Source organism: Festucalex cinctus, chromosome 15 (genome assembly GCF_051991245.1).
Source record: "Festucalex cinctus isolate MCC-2025b chromosome 15, RoL_Fcin_1.0, whole genome shotgun sequence".
Taxonomy (NCBI): domain Eukaryota; kingdom Metazoa; phylum Chordata; class Actinopteri; order Syngnathiformes; family Syngnathidae; genus Festucalex; species Festucalex cinctus.
In genome coordinates this window covers 5,882,669-5,898,365 of record NC_135425.1, presented here as the reverse complement: position 1 = coordinate 5,898,365, position 15,697 = coordinate 5,882,669, and the positions used below count along the sequence as shown (strand labels likewise).

The window sequence follows — 15,697 nt, the reverse complement described above, 5'->3', positions numbered from 1 at the left end:
AAGGCTTAATGTTCCGTTCATATAACATTCTTCCATGCTTAAGGTGTGAATCCTAAAAAATAAAAAAAAAATCGATTTTGCCGATTATTGAATCGATTCTCGAATCGATTGATGTAGTATCGCGATATATCGCCGAATCGATTTTTTTTTAACACCCCTATTAATTAGTGATATCGGTCGGTAACTTGACGGGAGGGTGGGGTCTTTTTCTGGCTTTAATAAAAGTTTAATTGCTGCTATATTCATATCTTGACGTATATCACCCTTACTTTTAATTTCAGTTACTACTCTTAGAAATAATGGAGCAAACATTAACCAGAAATGTTTAAAAAATATAGCCGGATAACCGTCTGGACCAGGTGCTCTGCCATTAGGCATACTGTCTAAAGCACGATACAACTCATCTATAGTAAGCGGGGCATCTAGAATATCTTTATGTTCAGTAGATAACTCAATATATTCAGGGTTAGGTCTATTAATTTCTGAGTATAGATTTCGATAATAGTTATAAAAAATATGGTTAATTTCCTCTGGTGATTGTGTGCATTCACCATTTATATTTTTAATAGCCGTTACAAGAGATTTTTCCCGATTCCGTTGAAGTTGATTTGCCAGAGATTTACCTGATTTATTATTATGTTCAAAATTATTATTTCTCAACTGTTGTATTATAAACTCTGTCTTTTTAGATAACATGTTATCTAACTGTATTTTTATATTCTGTAGTTCCGTCCATATTTGATTATTTGGGTTTATTGCATATTCATCCGTTAGTTTAATTTTATCTTCCAGGTATTTTTCTAATTTTTGATCCTGTTTCTTTTTATAAGTTGAATATGATATAATTTTCCCTCTAATTACCGCTTCCCCTGCTTCCCAGAGAAGAGATGGAGATATATTTGGAGAGTCATTTATTTCCAAAAAATCTGCCCATTCCCTTCTAATAATTTTATCAAACTCTACGTCTTTCAGTAGTGAGATGTTAAAATGCCATATCGGGGGTAGTTTAAAGGTAGAGTCAATTTGTAGAGTGAGGGAGACTGGTGCAGGATCACTTATAATTATAGAATGTATTTTTATAGCGGTTTTATAAACAATAGAATTATTTGTAAGGAAAAAATCAATTCTTGAGAATGATCGGTGCACCGCAGAGAAGAAAGTAAATTCCTTCTTAGTTGGGTTTTGAAGTCTCCAGCCATCGCTGAGGCCAAAATCCTCCATATATTCATCTATTACTTTAGCGGATCGTAATCGCCTTGTATATATCGTATTATTAGAACGATCTATTAATGGGTTTAAGACCGTGTTAAAATCACCTCCAATAATAATAGTAGAATTTGTTGCTAAATCGAGTAACCGAGAGAAAAATTCATGGAAAAAATCCGGGTCATCATTGTTTGGGGCACATAAATTACCAATTGTACAATATACCAATTGTATATGCTTTATTAAATATAGTTACCTGAATAATAATATATCGGCCCTCTAAATCTATTACTATATTATTTAGAGTAAAGAATAAATTCTTATGTATAAGTATAGAGACACCTCTTTGTCTACTATTATAGGAGGCAGAGTAAACTTGACTAAAATTTTTACCTATAAATAATTTTTCTTCTGATTTTTGTAGGTGGGTTTCTTGTAGGAGACAAATATCTGCCTTAAATTTTGAGAGATGGTCTAAAATTTTTATTCTTTTTGCCTGGGAGCGAGCGCCACACACATTCCAAGAGACCAGAACTAATTTCTGCATACAAGCAATATAGACTCAGTCTTATGTATACATCTATATGAGCTGCTTATTAATATTAACATATTGTAGGATAGCAAAAGAGTAATTAGGCAATTTATATAATTTATATAAAGAGAGAGATAACAAGTAGATAAATATAATAGTGAAGAAACGAGGGGGGAAGTGAGTGTGAAGGAAATCTGTGGGGGATTCAACATAACAATACACCAGTAAATAGTGACCTAAGCGAGATTATTATTTTTATTATTATTATTTATTTTTATTTTTTTAAGAATATATTTTTAGATTATTATTATTATTATTATTATTATTATTATTATTATTATTATTATTATTATTATATAGCCTATACATGATATAAATTCATATTCTCAGTTTCATAACCCATTATCCATACATATACATACACATATATATACATATACATACATATACATATATACACATATACATACACATACATATACATACGTCAAATAATCACACAATACTCGGCTCTACCAATTATCAGTTAGAACAGCCAAGGGGTCGAGGTTGGGTTTCGGAATAGCTGGCCCTCGATATATAATTTATCAACGACCATCGAAGTCCGTTTACCCTCCTGTCTATTTTGTTTCATTATAGGAAACAGTACTTTTCGCCGCTCGTTTATCTCTCTTGGGAATTGATCATTCATCCCGAAAGATGTCCCTTTGAGCTCCCGTCCTTTACTTTTTACCAATTCTTTATGTTTAAAATGTTCGAACTTAGCAATAATAGGACGGGGCTTATTGCCCTTACGAGCTCCGAGCCGGTGTACACGGTGAAAAGAGATATTATTTACCGTCTCCTGAGGGATCTTTAGCGATAATGTCATAATTTTTTTTATCTCGCTCTCTGCATTATCTGGGGTATTTTCGGATATACCTGAAAATATTAGATTTTCCCGCATACTATGGGATTGAACATCTAAGACCGTTTCCTTTAGCATTTTATTCTCCTTTTTAATCGTCTCCAACTCGGCTGTGACAGCTACGAGAGAGGAGAGTAGCTCGGAATTATCTCGTTGGAGATCGCTTACCTGTTGGCTAACGAATTCCAAACTTACCTTTAATTCTTTGACGTCCTCGCGGCTAAGACAGAGGACGTCAAGTTTTTTATTTATAGAATCCAGCATACCCACCGATACGTCAGCGGTTACTAAATCATCCGTATATGTTGACGAGTCATTTTTCCTTTTTTTCGATGGATTATCACAACTAGCCACCAGATCATCCATCGCGCAGCTATAAAAATAATCGTCAATAAAGCGTTCGAGGTCGTCCACACTGGATAATATTTCAGATCTTTCTTAGAAAAGAAAAAATCGAATTTATCTAGTTGTTAAATTCGGGTTTAATTAGAAATATAGAGCTAATTCTATTTTAGCAGCAGGGCGCCGCCATGTTAGATTTTCCCAATCTCGCTACCGGTCTCGCGATAGTCACAGCATCTCGCGATAGCTCTCGTGTTTCGTGAATATCGTGGCATGCGGTTTTGATGTCTGGCCAACAGTAAAGGTGAAACTCTTAGTTTGTAGCATGAAATGTATCTTTTAGGGATGCACGATATTTATCGGACCGATACAATATCTACTGATATGGGAAAATATGACGTCATTTTTATCGGCCTGATAGGTATATTTTAGCCGATAAAAAGGTCCGATATATTGGTAACACTTTATAATGAGTATACACTATTAATCATCTGTTAAGCATTAGTTTTACAGTGAGTTAATCATTGATAAAGCATGTTTCAGAAATTAATAATCAGTAGAATGTAGTTAATAAACACAGTCATAAATGTTTTACCCACCGTTAAGTTCATCTATAATATTCTTAATGACTGCATTTTCATACTTTATAAATGATGGTTTCAGCATTTCTAGATTATGTATTGCATCATTTACTAAGCAGCTATTTAGGAATCGTCAATAGTGTTTTAAGATCATTTAGAAAGTGTATGTAAATGATTAACAAACTATTTGGAAATAAATGTAATGTCATGGTTAGTGTGTTAGTTGATGTTTTATAAAAACTTACCCATTTCTTTTCTAATAGATGTTCTAAAAACACTTAACACATTTACAACACCAACAGAGGAAGTTACAAATAAAATTATTTGATGTAAATAAAATAAGAAGTTTCAATTAAAAAAAACAAAAAAACCTAGAAAATACTTGTCATAATTTAACATAAAGCAGGGTGGAAAACTGCGGTCCTCGAGGGCCAGAGTCCTGCAGGTTTTATAGATTTCAGTACTCGAAGTGCAGCTGATTCCAATTAGCAGGCTCATTATCAGGCTTCTGCAGAGTTTGCTAATGAGCTGATCATGACACAGCTGTGTTGAAGAAGGGAAATATCCAAAACCTGCAGGACTGCAGTCCTCGAAGACCGGACTTCGCCACCTGTGACATAAAGAAAACACAAAAATTTTTGTAGCAGATAAATGTGTGCGTGTGTGCGCATGTGTATATCACGAGCGGGCAAAATCGGTCCTTGAGGGCCGGAGTCCTGAAGATTTTTTTATGTTTCTCCTTCTCGGTGCAGCTTCCCATACCCATTTTACAACTTTTTTTTTTTTTTATGTTTTGTGGTGGTTCCCCTTTCAAAGCAAGAAAATTCAATCACAGTTCTCTGCTTCTGACAGGCATCCAACTGATGTCCTTTCCAAAACCGTAAACTCCAAATACAGTGTTACCTCTACTTACAAAATTAATTGGTTTTGGAAGAAAGTTCTTAAGAAGAAAATTTTGTAAGTAGAGACGCATTTTCCATGTAAATGCCCAAATCCGTTCCAAGCCTCCCAAAATTCAGACATAAAGGTTTTATAAAGCATAAAAATGCATCAAAAGATGTAACAAATACATGTTACAGATTATTGCACAATAAATGAGAGTTGTGCATAATGTAAAAAACAAAGAATAGAGTAAAGAATAAATTGTTAAGATGGGAGTGTGATGGATGGACCCAGAGGCGGAATAAACATGCAGGGAGAAGTGGAATGACAGCAACTAGAATGACTTTATTGACTGTGTGAAACGTGGATAGACTTGGCCTGACAAACTGGGGGAGAACTGGTATGACGAACGGGGGCAGAAAGGGCATGATGAACCTGGCTTGGACTGAGGCTGAGACTTGGCGTGGATGACTTGGCATGGATGACTTGGAAGACTTGGCGTGGCGTGGCTGACTTGGAAGACTTGGCGTGGCTGACTTGGAAGACTTGGCGTGGCTGACTTGGAAGACTTGGCGTGGCGTGGATGACTTGGAAGACTTGGCGTGACGTGGATGACTTGGAAGACTTGGCGTGACGTGGATGACTTGGAAGACTTGGCGTGACGTGGATGACTTGGAAGACTTGGCGTGACGTGGATGACTTGGAAGACTTGGCGTGACGTGGATGACTTGGAAGACTTGGCGTGACGTGGATGACTTGGAAGACTTGGCGTGACGTGATGCAGAGACTTGGCGTGGCGTGATGCAGAGACTTGGCGTGGCGTGATGCAGAGACTTGGGGTGGCAGACTTGGCGTAGCGTGGCGTGGAAGACTTGGAAGACGTGACGTCGAAGACTTGGAAGACGTGGCGTGGAAGACTTGGAAGACTTGGAAGGCGTGGCGTGGAATACTAGGCAGACTTGGCGTGGAAGACTTGGCAGACTTGGCAGAAAGACAACACTGTGACATGCAACATGCAAACAATGCTCCCACACCCGCGTGAGACAAACACCACTCCCTTATTCCAACACTAATGACACTAACAGGACACACCTGGGAGACACAGCAGGCAGGGGGAACCAATCAGCAACACACACGGGGAAGGGAAGACACAACCAGGTGGACAAGGTTAATGATAACGAGACTGGGGAAAAACACACAAGAACACCAGACAACCAACACTCACCAAAATATAACAAAAACCCAACCCCAAACAAACTGAAACGTGACATAAATATGATGGTCATTTACCTTTTTAACTGCTGTCTTCTTCGTTTTTTGCCCTCTTTGATTCATGTTCTCTCTGTGTTTTTGCCTGGTGTTTTGTAAAGAACTGATCCAATGATGTTTGTTTTTTAACAATCTTGTTGTTTTTTGTTTTGTTTTGTTTTTTTTAATCGCTCACTCACTCACTCTTACATCATGTAAGCCGCACATCATCTCCCAAAGGCAAGTGACGGTTCCATTCCTCCGCGAGTAGCGGCCCATACTGTAGTTTTACCTTTTGTATCCTGAAACTTCTTTCGTAACAAGAGGCAACATTTTCCTGTTGGAGTTTCGTAACTTGAAAATTTCGTATGAAGGGACTCTGTCTGTCTGTCTGTCTGTCTGTCTGTCTGTCTCTCTCTCTCTCTCTCTCTCTCTCTCTCTCTCTCTCTCTCTCTCGTTCTCGCTCTCTAACTCTCTCACTCTCTCTTGTTCTCGCTCGCTAGCTCTCTCTTGTGTAATTTAAGACTTAATGGCTTAAAGGCTGGCGGCACGGTGGCAGAGTGGTTAGCATGTCCGCCTCCCAGTTCTGAGGACTCGCGTTCGAGTCCAGGCTCCGGCCTTCCTGGGTGGGGTTTGCATGTTCTCCCCGTGCCTGCGTGGGTCTTCTCTGGGTACTGCGGTCTGCTCCCACCTTCCAAAAACATGCATGGCAGGTTAATTGGGCGCTCCGAATTGTCCCTAATGCTGCGTTCTCACCAAAAGCGAGGGACGGCGATTCGGCGGCGCGTTTGCATTGTAGTCAATGGAGTTCGCGCGCAACGGAACGAACGTGCGTGGGGCGGCGCGGAGGACGTGTTTCGCGCGTAGGGACGCGGTGCGCACCAGCGAAAATCCGCACATTCGCGACGAAAATCCGCACATTCGCATATTCGTCGAAGTTCAAAAATTGAACTTTTTTCGCGTTTCGCCTCGCGGTAGCCAATCGGCTTCGAGTACGGGCCACGTCACACACAGCGTCCTCTCTATTGTCACCCCGAGCGCAACAACACGGCCAGCCGTGACAGAATGATGATCAAGAAAGTATTGGTAAGTCTGTTTACTTGCTTTTGAACTGTACCGAGTTAGCAGCAGTGCTTATTATTAACGCCAAAGCTATTTTTAGCTCAAATGCCGGCCGCCCGATTGCCACTAAAAAAAGCGAAAGTGCTATCACGTACCTCAAAAAAGGAGGAAATAGTGCCGCGGCTGTTTAGTCCCAGGAAAGAAGTGAAAGTAGTTGGCGGTGCTCACTTTTTGTTGACTCGCTAAAGTGCTCCACTTCCTTGTTCACCAAGGGACACGCCTCCTCCGCTCCGGTCAGCACGAAAGCGCGAATGAGCGGCAATCGTTCCAAAAACACTCTATGCGGTGAAACGCTCGCGAATGAAGCGTTCCAGTTCGCCTTTTCGGATTTGGTGAGAACGTAGCATAAGTGTGCTTGTGTGTGTGGATGGTTGTTCGTCTGTGTGCCCTGCAAATGGCTGGCAACCAGTCCATGATGTACCCCGCTTTCTGCCCAAAAGCCAGCTGAGATAGGCTCCAGCATCCCCCGCGACCCTTGTGAGGAGTAAGCGGTCAAGAAAATGGATGGATGGATGGTCTTAAAGGCTTAATGCTTACATAGATGTCTTCAATCTATGCAAAATACTGTAGGTAATTATAACCTTAGGTGCTATGTTAGTAGAGAGGCAGATTTTCACATATGGGACAGACCTTGATGCACACATCGCTCAAACGACTGATCTGTACAGTTGAGCGGGATAAGTGATGGGTGGAGAGACAATCTCAGATGAAGAACAAAACATGACATATTACAAAAACATGACCACATGTTGATCTTCTGAGATTTTTCTTCATTTTTACACCTTTTAAGCACCAAAGTGTTTAATTTAATGACTTTTTTTTTTTTTTTTTTTCTGTATCGGTCCGTTGTGGTGAAGGACCTTGAGTCGAAAGATGAAGATCTCGATTTACTAGTCGATCTAGGTTCCTCCACTCACCAATGGTCACGAGCTGTGGCTCGTACCGAAAGAACAAAATCTCGGATACAAGCGTTGAGATCTGGTTCGGATGCTTCCTGGACATCTCCCCGGAGAGGTGTTCCGGGCATGTCGCACTCGTGGGAGGCCCCGTTGACAACCCAGGCCAGGTTGGAGAGACTCTGTCTCTCGGCTGGCCTGGGAACGCCTTGGGTCCCGCCGGTGGAGCTGGTTGAATTGGCTGCCCCCGCGACCCGACCTCGGATAAACGGTAGAAGATGGATGGACTTTTTTTGTGCATCCCGAGTAATGTATTGTCTAAATGTATATTATATTAATAACTATTTTATTTGCATGTTTTTATTGTTTATTGAAGGCTCTGAGACAATTCGGGTATTCAATCACAACAACTCGTCTGGCAATGGTATCAGCTTTGCAAAGTAAAATTTTTCTGTCCTTTTGTCTTACATTTCCTAGATGATGAAGATGATGGCAAAGCTACATCCCAGCCCCTGTTGAAAAAAGGCAGGATATCCACTTAAATGAGTGGCCTTATATCTTTCTTTTGCAGCATCACACATTCATATCTATATTTCTCTATTTTCCTTCCTTCCTTTGTTCTAAATAAAAATTCTCCTTGAACTACCTTTTTAAAATTACCATTCGTTAACCTGCTACAGCAGTACATTGACTTAGAAGCTTGCGTTCCATGATCAAGCATGTGACTCAATCTACTATTAAATCAGATCAATTTTCCACATTGAACTTGAGATCCCATTAATTAATCTGTTCCAGCGCCCACCACAAATTTTTATTATATATTTTAAATAGGGCTGTCAAAGTTAAAGCGTTAATACATTCACTGCCATAGACGGTTTTAGACGTAAAAGATTTATTTATTTTTTTCCTGGACTGGCAGTGAATGAGTTAATAGATTAATTAATCACAGAAAAATTTCGCATTAATCACATCTTTTTGGACCGCACTTGAGCCTTGAACGCCTGTTGAAAAAATGAGCGGAGTGATCCAGTTGGTGTGCTAGGTGGTAAATTTTACTTTAAAAAACACCTCGACGGGACTTTAGATAAAACAAAAGTAATTTGCGTTTAATTAATAATTGCTGAATTGCACCCAATTGTTATGATGCTGTTACGTTTTGAGCAATACACGCATGCATGCAATTGCGTACATGCATTTAATCATGTTTGCAAAGGACATTGAGATAATAAAATGCGTTAAATGTCAAAATATTACGGTATTTTGTATTTATTTTATATTTCGTAAATACTTGAGTAATTTAGCTGATTAATCGTGATTAATCAAAATTTAAAAGTGTGATTAATCAGATTAAAAATTTTAATCGTTTGATAGCACTAATTTTAAATCAGGAAAAGTAACTGCATTGTGTTAAACAATGAAAATTAATCTAAAACAGGGGTCTCCAAGTTCGGTCCTCGAGAGCCCCTATCCAGCCTGTTTTCCATATCTCCATCCTTCAGCACAGCTGAATCTAATGATAGCTAATCAGCAAGCTTTGCAGAAGCCTGATAACGATCCTGATCATGAATCAGGTGTGTTAGTGGAGAGAAACATGGAAAACAGGCTGGATAGGGGCTCTCGAGGACCAAACTTGGAGACCCCTGATCTAAACAAATAGTCAATTACTTTAAACATCATAGTTACTGTAAGCCGGAAGTCCCAATGCTTAACTCATGAATGCCAGCCATTTGCATCCCCTCAGTACCAGCCATTTTACAAGATTTTAACCCATTCTTGACGGCCTGCAGAATATTGTTTTATGGGTATATAAACATGGGACCCACCAAAAGAAAGCTTAAACCCTCATCTTTCATCAGAAAAAAAAAAAAGGTTTCTCTCTAGCATTTGTCATTCCTGAGTATTAAGTAATCAGCAGTAGAAGAGAGGCAAGTTTCACAGAAAATTCTGTTTTGACAAAAATAACGGAGATATCAAGGGTTTTGTGAAAAGATGCATTCCAATTAAATGCTCACTTTTGAACTCACTGAACTTAGCCGACCAGTATTTATCGTGCACTGCTATATAGTATAACACACGAGACAATAGATAGTATAGGCATCATATGACGTGGGCTGATAGATGCACAATGAAAACGTCATCTTGAAGTTATTAAATTTATTTAAATTGCCCAGTGATTGATCCGGGGAACACGGAAGTCCAGAGAAGCCGGTGGCTTGATGAGGGGACGTTTCTGGTAAAAAGCCATATGACGTGGGCTTCTTTGGATCAATGCGGCGTCATAGCTCAATGCAGTTTGCCCAGGAAGCGTCACCCGGTGAACGGGAAAGTCAAACAGACGCGCGATCGCCCGATGGTTTCCCACGTCTTAACACATTGCTAGGCTAAGCTAATGCTCCACCTAAACTTACTTGTCTACTGTGGGCGTCTTCCACCGCCTACATGCTGGCCCTCTTCTGATCAAAGATACTATGCCCATATGCTGGCAACTACACATCATGACAAATGTTTTTTCAGCTCAATACTTGCTGGGGACTTGCATGACGTTCTCCTACGTCCAGTGCATTAAAAAAACGCAAAACCCGAGTTAATTCGGGGATAGGGGCATATATTAAATACCCAAGATAATTTGTGGAGGGGAATGAATTAGTTAAGCTTAAACTCTGTGCCTTTGACTGTTTGTCCTGTTCATTGGAACAATTGGAAGTACATTGGTGCCTGTGAGGCTACTTTTTGGGGCACTCATTATACACTCAATAGGCTAGGCTATAGGGCCCAAGCCGGCATACGAATATAAAATAAAATGTGTGTATAATTGACGGACATTGAAATGCATTGGATTCTTTTTTTTTTTTCTTTTTTTTTTTTCTTCTTTTTTTTTTAACAAACACAAAAATGTATTCAGAAATCACTGATAAATATTTAATATACAAAAAAATGGGGGCTTTAAAAAAAATACGCAAATATGCGTGCGCTGAACCATGAGTTTGCGGTGATCAACTGTATATGGTCGTTCGCTCTGCTGTCTGTCATAATTGTTTGTTGTTTCTGCTTGACAAACTAGCTGATAGTTTCCTTTCCTGCTGTCCAATTTCAAGCTCAAGGCCATTTGCTCAACCTGTGTATGTGCGTGTGCGTGTGCCTAAAACTTAACCCAATTTTCTGTGCCAACATTTGTTTCTTCCAAATGCATACTTGCCAACTCCCCCGATTCAGGCGGGAGACTCCCGAATTTCAACCCTATCTCCCGTCTGTCTTCCGATCAGTGATTTATCCCGCTAATCTCATGATTTTACTGCAAATTAAACATGTTACCAGCCATTGTGTGAAATATTACCCACAATGTAAACTGTCGCCAATGCAGAAAGGAGGCCAACTTCAAAGTAAACCTTACCTTACCAAATATGTGGAGCGCAGTGCCTTGGGATGCTTTTTTTTGTTAAATGTTAAATTCTGCTTACCTCTCAGAACATAAATCGGGAAAATTTGTCCTGCCCGACTCTCCTTTAAAGGGTCAAAGTTTTCCGTTGTCTCTTAATACAGCACTAACGCTTATTTGTAAGAGGACGAAAACCTGTTATAAGTCGGTGTTGGATCACACTCGTCTAAGGTTACTAACGGCCTTTAATTCTTTGAAGTCAGTCCGGTCTACAATCACTTATCAGTCCTTAAAGAGTAACCTTACGAAGACCGATAATGTGATCACTCCATTTTCACAGCCGCTGTGATCCAGGACTTGACCTTTCGCAAACTCCGCCCCCCAAACGAGCATTGACCAATCACACATTTAGCAACCGTTGCTATGTAAGCATAGTCCGTCACGCTTTACTCAGCTCTCGATGACGTCCATAGTCTGATTGATTTTATTTGATGGCTTACGAGACTGCTAACCACCATAAAACTTTACGGAATAAGAATGACAACCATTAACATGCTCCGGATCTCCAAAATGATGAAGCGGTGTGCTTACGGAGTATGTAAATCGGACTGTGCTAAGGTAAGACTATGCTAACTCTATCGGGCTAACTAGCTAGCTGCAGTGTAGTTTGCTTTCGGGGCAATAACAAAACGATATCAAAGAAAAGAACGTGTGCTACAGCCGTCCCGCTATAAATGCTTGTAGGCCGTGGGGTGAACCCCAAAAAAGTGCCTAGAAAATGAGTTTCGCTCCACTGTCTGGGCACTACTTGTTCAATGCATTTTTTGATAGATAATACCCTTCTGAACTTTGGGTTAAAAGTTCACCCAATGTTTTCCTGCCCCAATTTTGTCACAAGCCAGAAATGCATATATAGGTAAATAACAAAAAAACGAAAATCTTGTGCTGCAGTTTTTGGTTGTAAAACGTCTTATATTACATTTGGCAACAGAAAATCATTCCCAGATGTTATAAATACATGTACCTAACATCAGAAACAAGTATTGGTGGTTTGGTGCAATCATGTGAATTTAGATCATTAAATATATGAAATTTGTGCCAAAAAAACAAAAAGCCCTTCAACTAGAAGTGACACCAGCACATGAATGTTACATTTAGCTATGTTTATGTTTCATATATGAAAACAATTCACAACCTACTACGTAATGAAAGGTACACAAGAAGCAGCATACATCGGCCAAAAATACTACCATGCACCACAAACCTGGAACAAGGCAAAATGGACTAGATGGAAATAGATGCATTCAGAGCCCAGATTATTATAACACATAGAATATTTATTAAAGTATCAGATTATGTCACAGCATGTCATTTATACCCCCCCCCCCACACACACACACACCCCCACACACAAAAAAATATTAATAACAAAAAGAAAAATCAAATACAAATCAAATGTGCATTCACAATAAAACCATGTAACTTCATTGGAACAGCTCTTTTTTTTGGTAGAACAATTTAACAAAGGTCTGTGTTGTGTAAAAATGGAATACAGACATTTTTATTTTTGCTTGAAAAGTGTTAAAATGGAGAGTTAACATCTTGATAATGAAACAAACAAAATGGCAGATTTTACATATACAGATTTTACAGCCCTGCACTGTAAAGTGTCCTCGTATGCCCTGTGATTTTCCAACCTGATGTTGTACCAGCTATGTGTTAGTGTCACTTTCTTGGCTTACGTCAGTAGACTCAGTAGTTGATGTATCTGATGAGTGAGGTACCCTGTCTAAAAGTTTGTCAGTTGTTGATAATGTCTCTACAAAAACATTTCAGAGATGTTGCTGGAAAGGGGTGTGAAAAACCAGCTGGGGGAAATCACACCTCAATCTTCGTTTCAGTATATCCTGCCTGAAATAGAAAATTAAAGGGAAAGATGAGCACAAGATACACATATTCACATCACACTAGGGCTGCTCTATTATGGAAAAAAATAATCAGCACAATTATTTTGGTAATAATTGAAATCAAGATTATTCAAAACATTTATATTTTGTTCAAATCAAGAAAATATTTAAACATTTGAAAATAAGACAACTACAATCATATGAAACTGTAATTATGTAAGTTGCTTTTGGACCCAACAAAATGTATAATATATTATTATTATTATTATTATTATTATTATTATTATTATTATGTTAGCAAAAATTTGAAGTTGGGGTGCAGCGTGTGCAGTAAGCTAGTTTTGACACGGGTGTGTGGTAAAAGAACTCGTGTGGGCGTGCCACAACTCAAAATTAGTATTATTAGTGCTGCAGCTATCGAATATTTTGGTATTCGGATATCCTACTGAAAATTCTAGTGAATAATCGAATATTTGGATAGAAATAAAAATATACCTATAGGCCTATATACTTTCTTGGTCAAAGAACAATTATAAATACAGAAGACAAAAAAACACATTTGCATGTTATAATTAACCAACTGGTTTTCATTTTTAGAGAATCAATTTTATTTATTTATTTATTTATTTATTTTTTAACTTAAATTGAGCTTGTCACCAAGCTATTTTTCTCTGAAACAGTGAGATTTTAGACAAATCTCTCCCCATAGATTTCGGTCAATGTTTTTCAGTGTGAAGATTTATACCTTACCTGTAGTCTGAAGCATCAAGATCCCCGTGTTTCTTAACACTGTTCACAAACCTCTTAGCTTGTCCATTCTCCTCATATCTTTGTCAACTATAATCCTTTGACAGATTACTTGTTCACAAAAGAGTTTGTAGCTCTCAGCATAGGGTTGTCTGAAACACACACACACTCACTTAACATGTGCAAAGAGTCATGCTTTCTAAATAATGCTGTCTCTAAATGAATATGCAGAAGAATGGAACAGTCATTTCTTCATCTCAGCTGCCTGCAGCAACCCGCCTTTACACAAAAAAGAATTACATTATAAGTGTTATTGTCACATCACCTCTTTTTACAGTATAAGCACATCACAGATTTACAAGTAAAGTGTTTGTTGAGGTTGGTGAGAGCTTTGGGGGAAAGGGAGGGTGTAGCTGTGACTCTCTATTATGACTGATGGGGACAGCTAACCCGAGTTTGTTAACCACTGTTAAATCATTCAGCAGCTCGCATTTTTACTAAGCTATAGCCTTAAAACTTAACCTAGCAACAAATTATTTTCAACCCTATACTAAATATCGGTCACATTAATAACAGAAATGGGCACGCGTGTGTGTAGCACATCCCTGCCGACAATGTTTCTGCTTTGGCGAGATGATCCCTCTTCCGTGTGCTTTCCGATCCCAGACAAGTATACTTTGAAATTTATTTTTACAAATGAAGCAGATGGCTGGAAGGACGGGGCCAGCTGAAGCGATGGGCAAACCTGAACGGGAACGAAGTTTTTTCCCCACTTTCTTTTTAACTTTTTTCTCCTTTTGCTCTTCTTCGCTCTCCGACGTTGTGGTCGCCATTTTTGATATGCGGTTGCTATGGTGAGGAGAAAGCGGCAGCTACCTGATTGTCTCATGTGACCTAAATCACACCACTACTGACCTAATGGCACTACGCCCACACGAGAGATCACTGCGCCTCATTGCAAAATAGTGCCGGGGTTTCACCACCGAAAACACAAAATTGGCAGGTTTTCAGAGGGTGAACTCCACGGATTCTTACTTACTACTAATAAATCTATTTTATGAAGTAAAGATTATTTAGTGCCCCTGGTAGTGGAGCGAAACTGAACGAAAACGTGTGTGACCTGACGGCCTATTGATCCGGGGGCCACAGTGAAATAAAGGCATATCGGTGACCCAAGTTGGACGTGCCATCCATCCCATAAAATCGACTTTGTTGCTTTCTCAGATTTAGCGCGTGTCCTGTATGTTTCCCCTTCGCTGGCTAATTTAATATTATGACTATAACCCTCCACTGCATATTGTAAACCTTTTTGCCTCGATCTGGAGGATATTGCACTGGTATTGCTCCAAAAGATATCGCTAATACACGTCGGTGTAAGTCTTCCCGTCACGGCTTGTGCTGTCGGAGTCACCAAGCTTGACGGACTAGCAACAGTAACTAAGGGGGGCGGAGCTTATGCGAAAGGTCAATTATCGCAATTGTTCAGACCTAGTAATTTTAACAATCCTTGTTAGGACCGTACGGACTTGTTTTATCTATTGCCAGAGTAAACTGTATATTAAATACCATAGATTTATCATAAAAATATTTTAATTTAGCGTGTTGCGGTGCAACGGATCACTTGACTCGTCTTGCACAATGAATATTCATAAACGTTCATAAACTATTGCGACCCACGTCAACACAACTTAGTCATGAAATCACGTTCACTCGTCAATTAAAGGCGCTAAAATAAAGATTTAATTACACTGACATTGTATTGCACGGTGCCTGTTGCCAGCGTTTTGGGTGGCTAACAGCGTTAGTGCGCTAATAGTGCAAGCGGCTGCAGCTCGAGCCTTTGGATTACTTTTCAAAGGCAGTTTAATCGACCTGATGACTGCATACTTCGATGGTGACAACCTGCCACATTTGCCATTGCTTGTGATTAGTTTAACAAACCAGGCTTACT

General features: G+C 39.3%; 1 protein-coding gene across 1 annotated transcript in view; it reads left to right on the top strand.

Moving 5' to 3' along the window:
• The window catches only part of slc12a2 (solute carrier family 12 member 2), a 441,149-nt gene that overhangs the window by 364,231 nt on the left and 61,221 nt on the right, over window positions 1-15,697 (top strand). Inside the window, exon 21 of the mRNA XM_077497763.1 lies at window positions 8,194-8,241. Coding sequence (XP_077353889.1) covers window positions 8,194-8,241 — 48 coding nt within the window. The remainder of the gene's footprint in view (window positions 1-8,193; window positions 8,242-15,697) is intronic.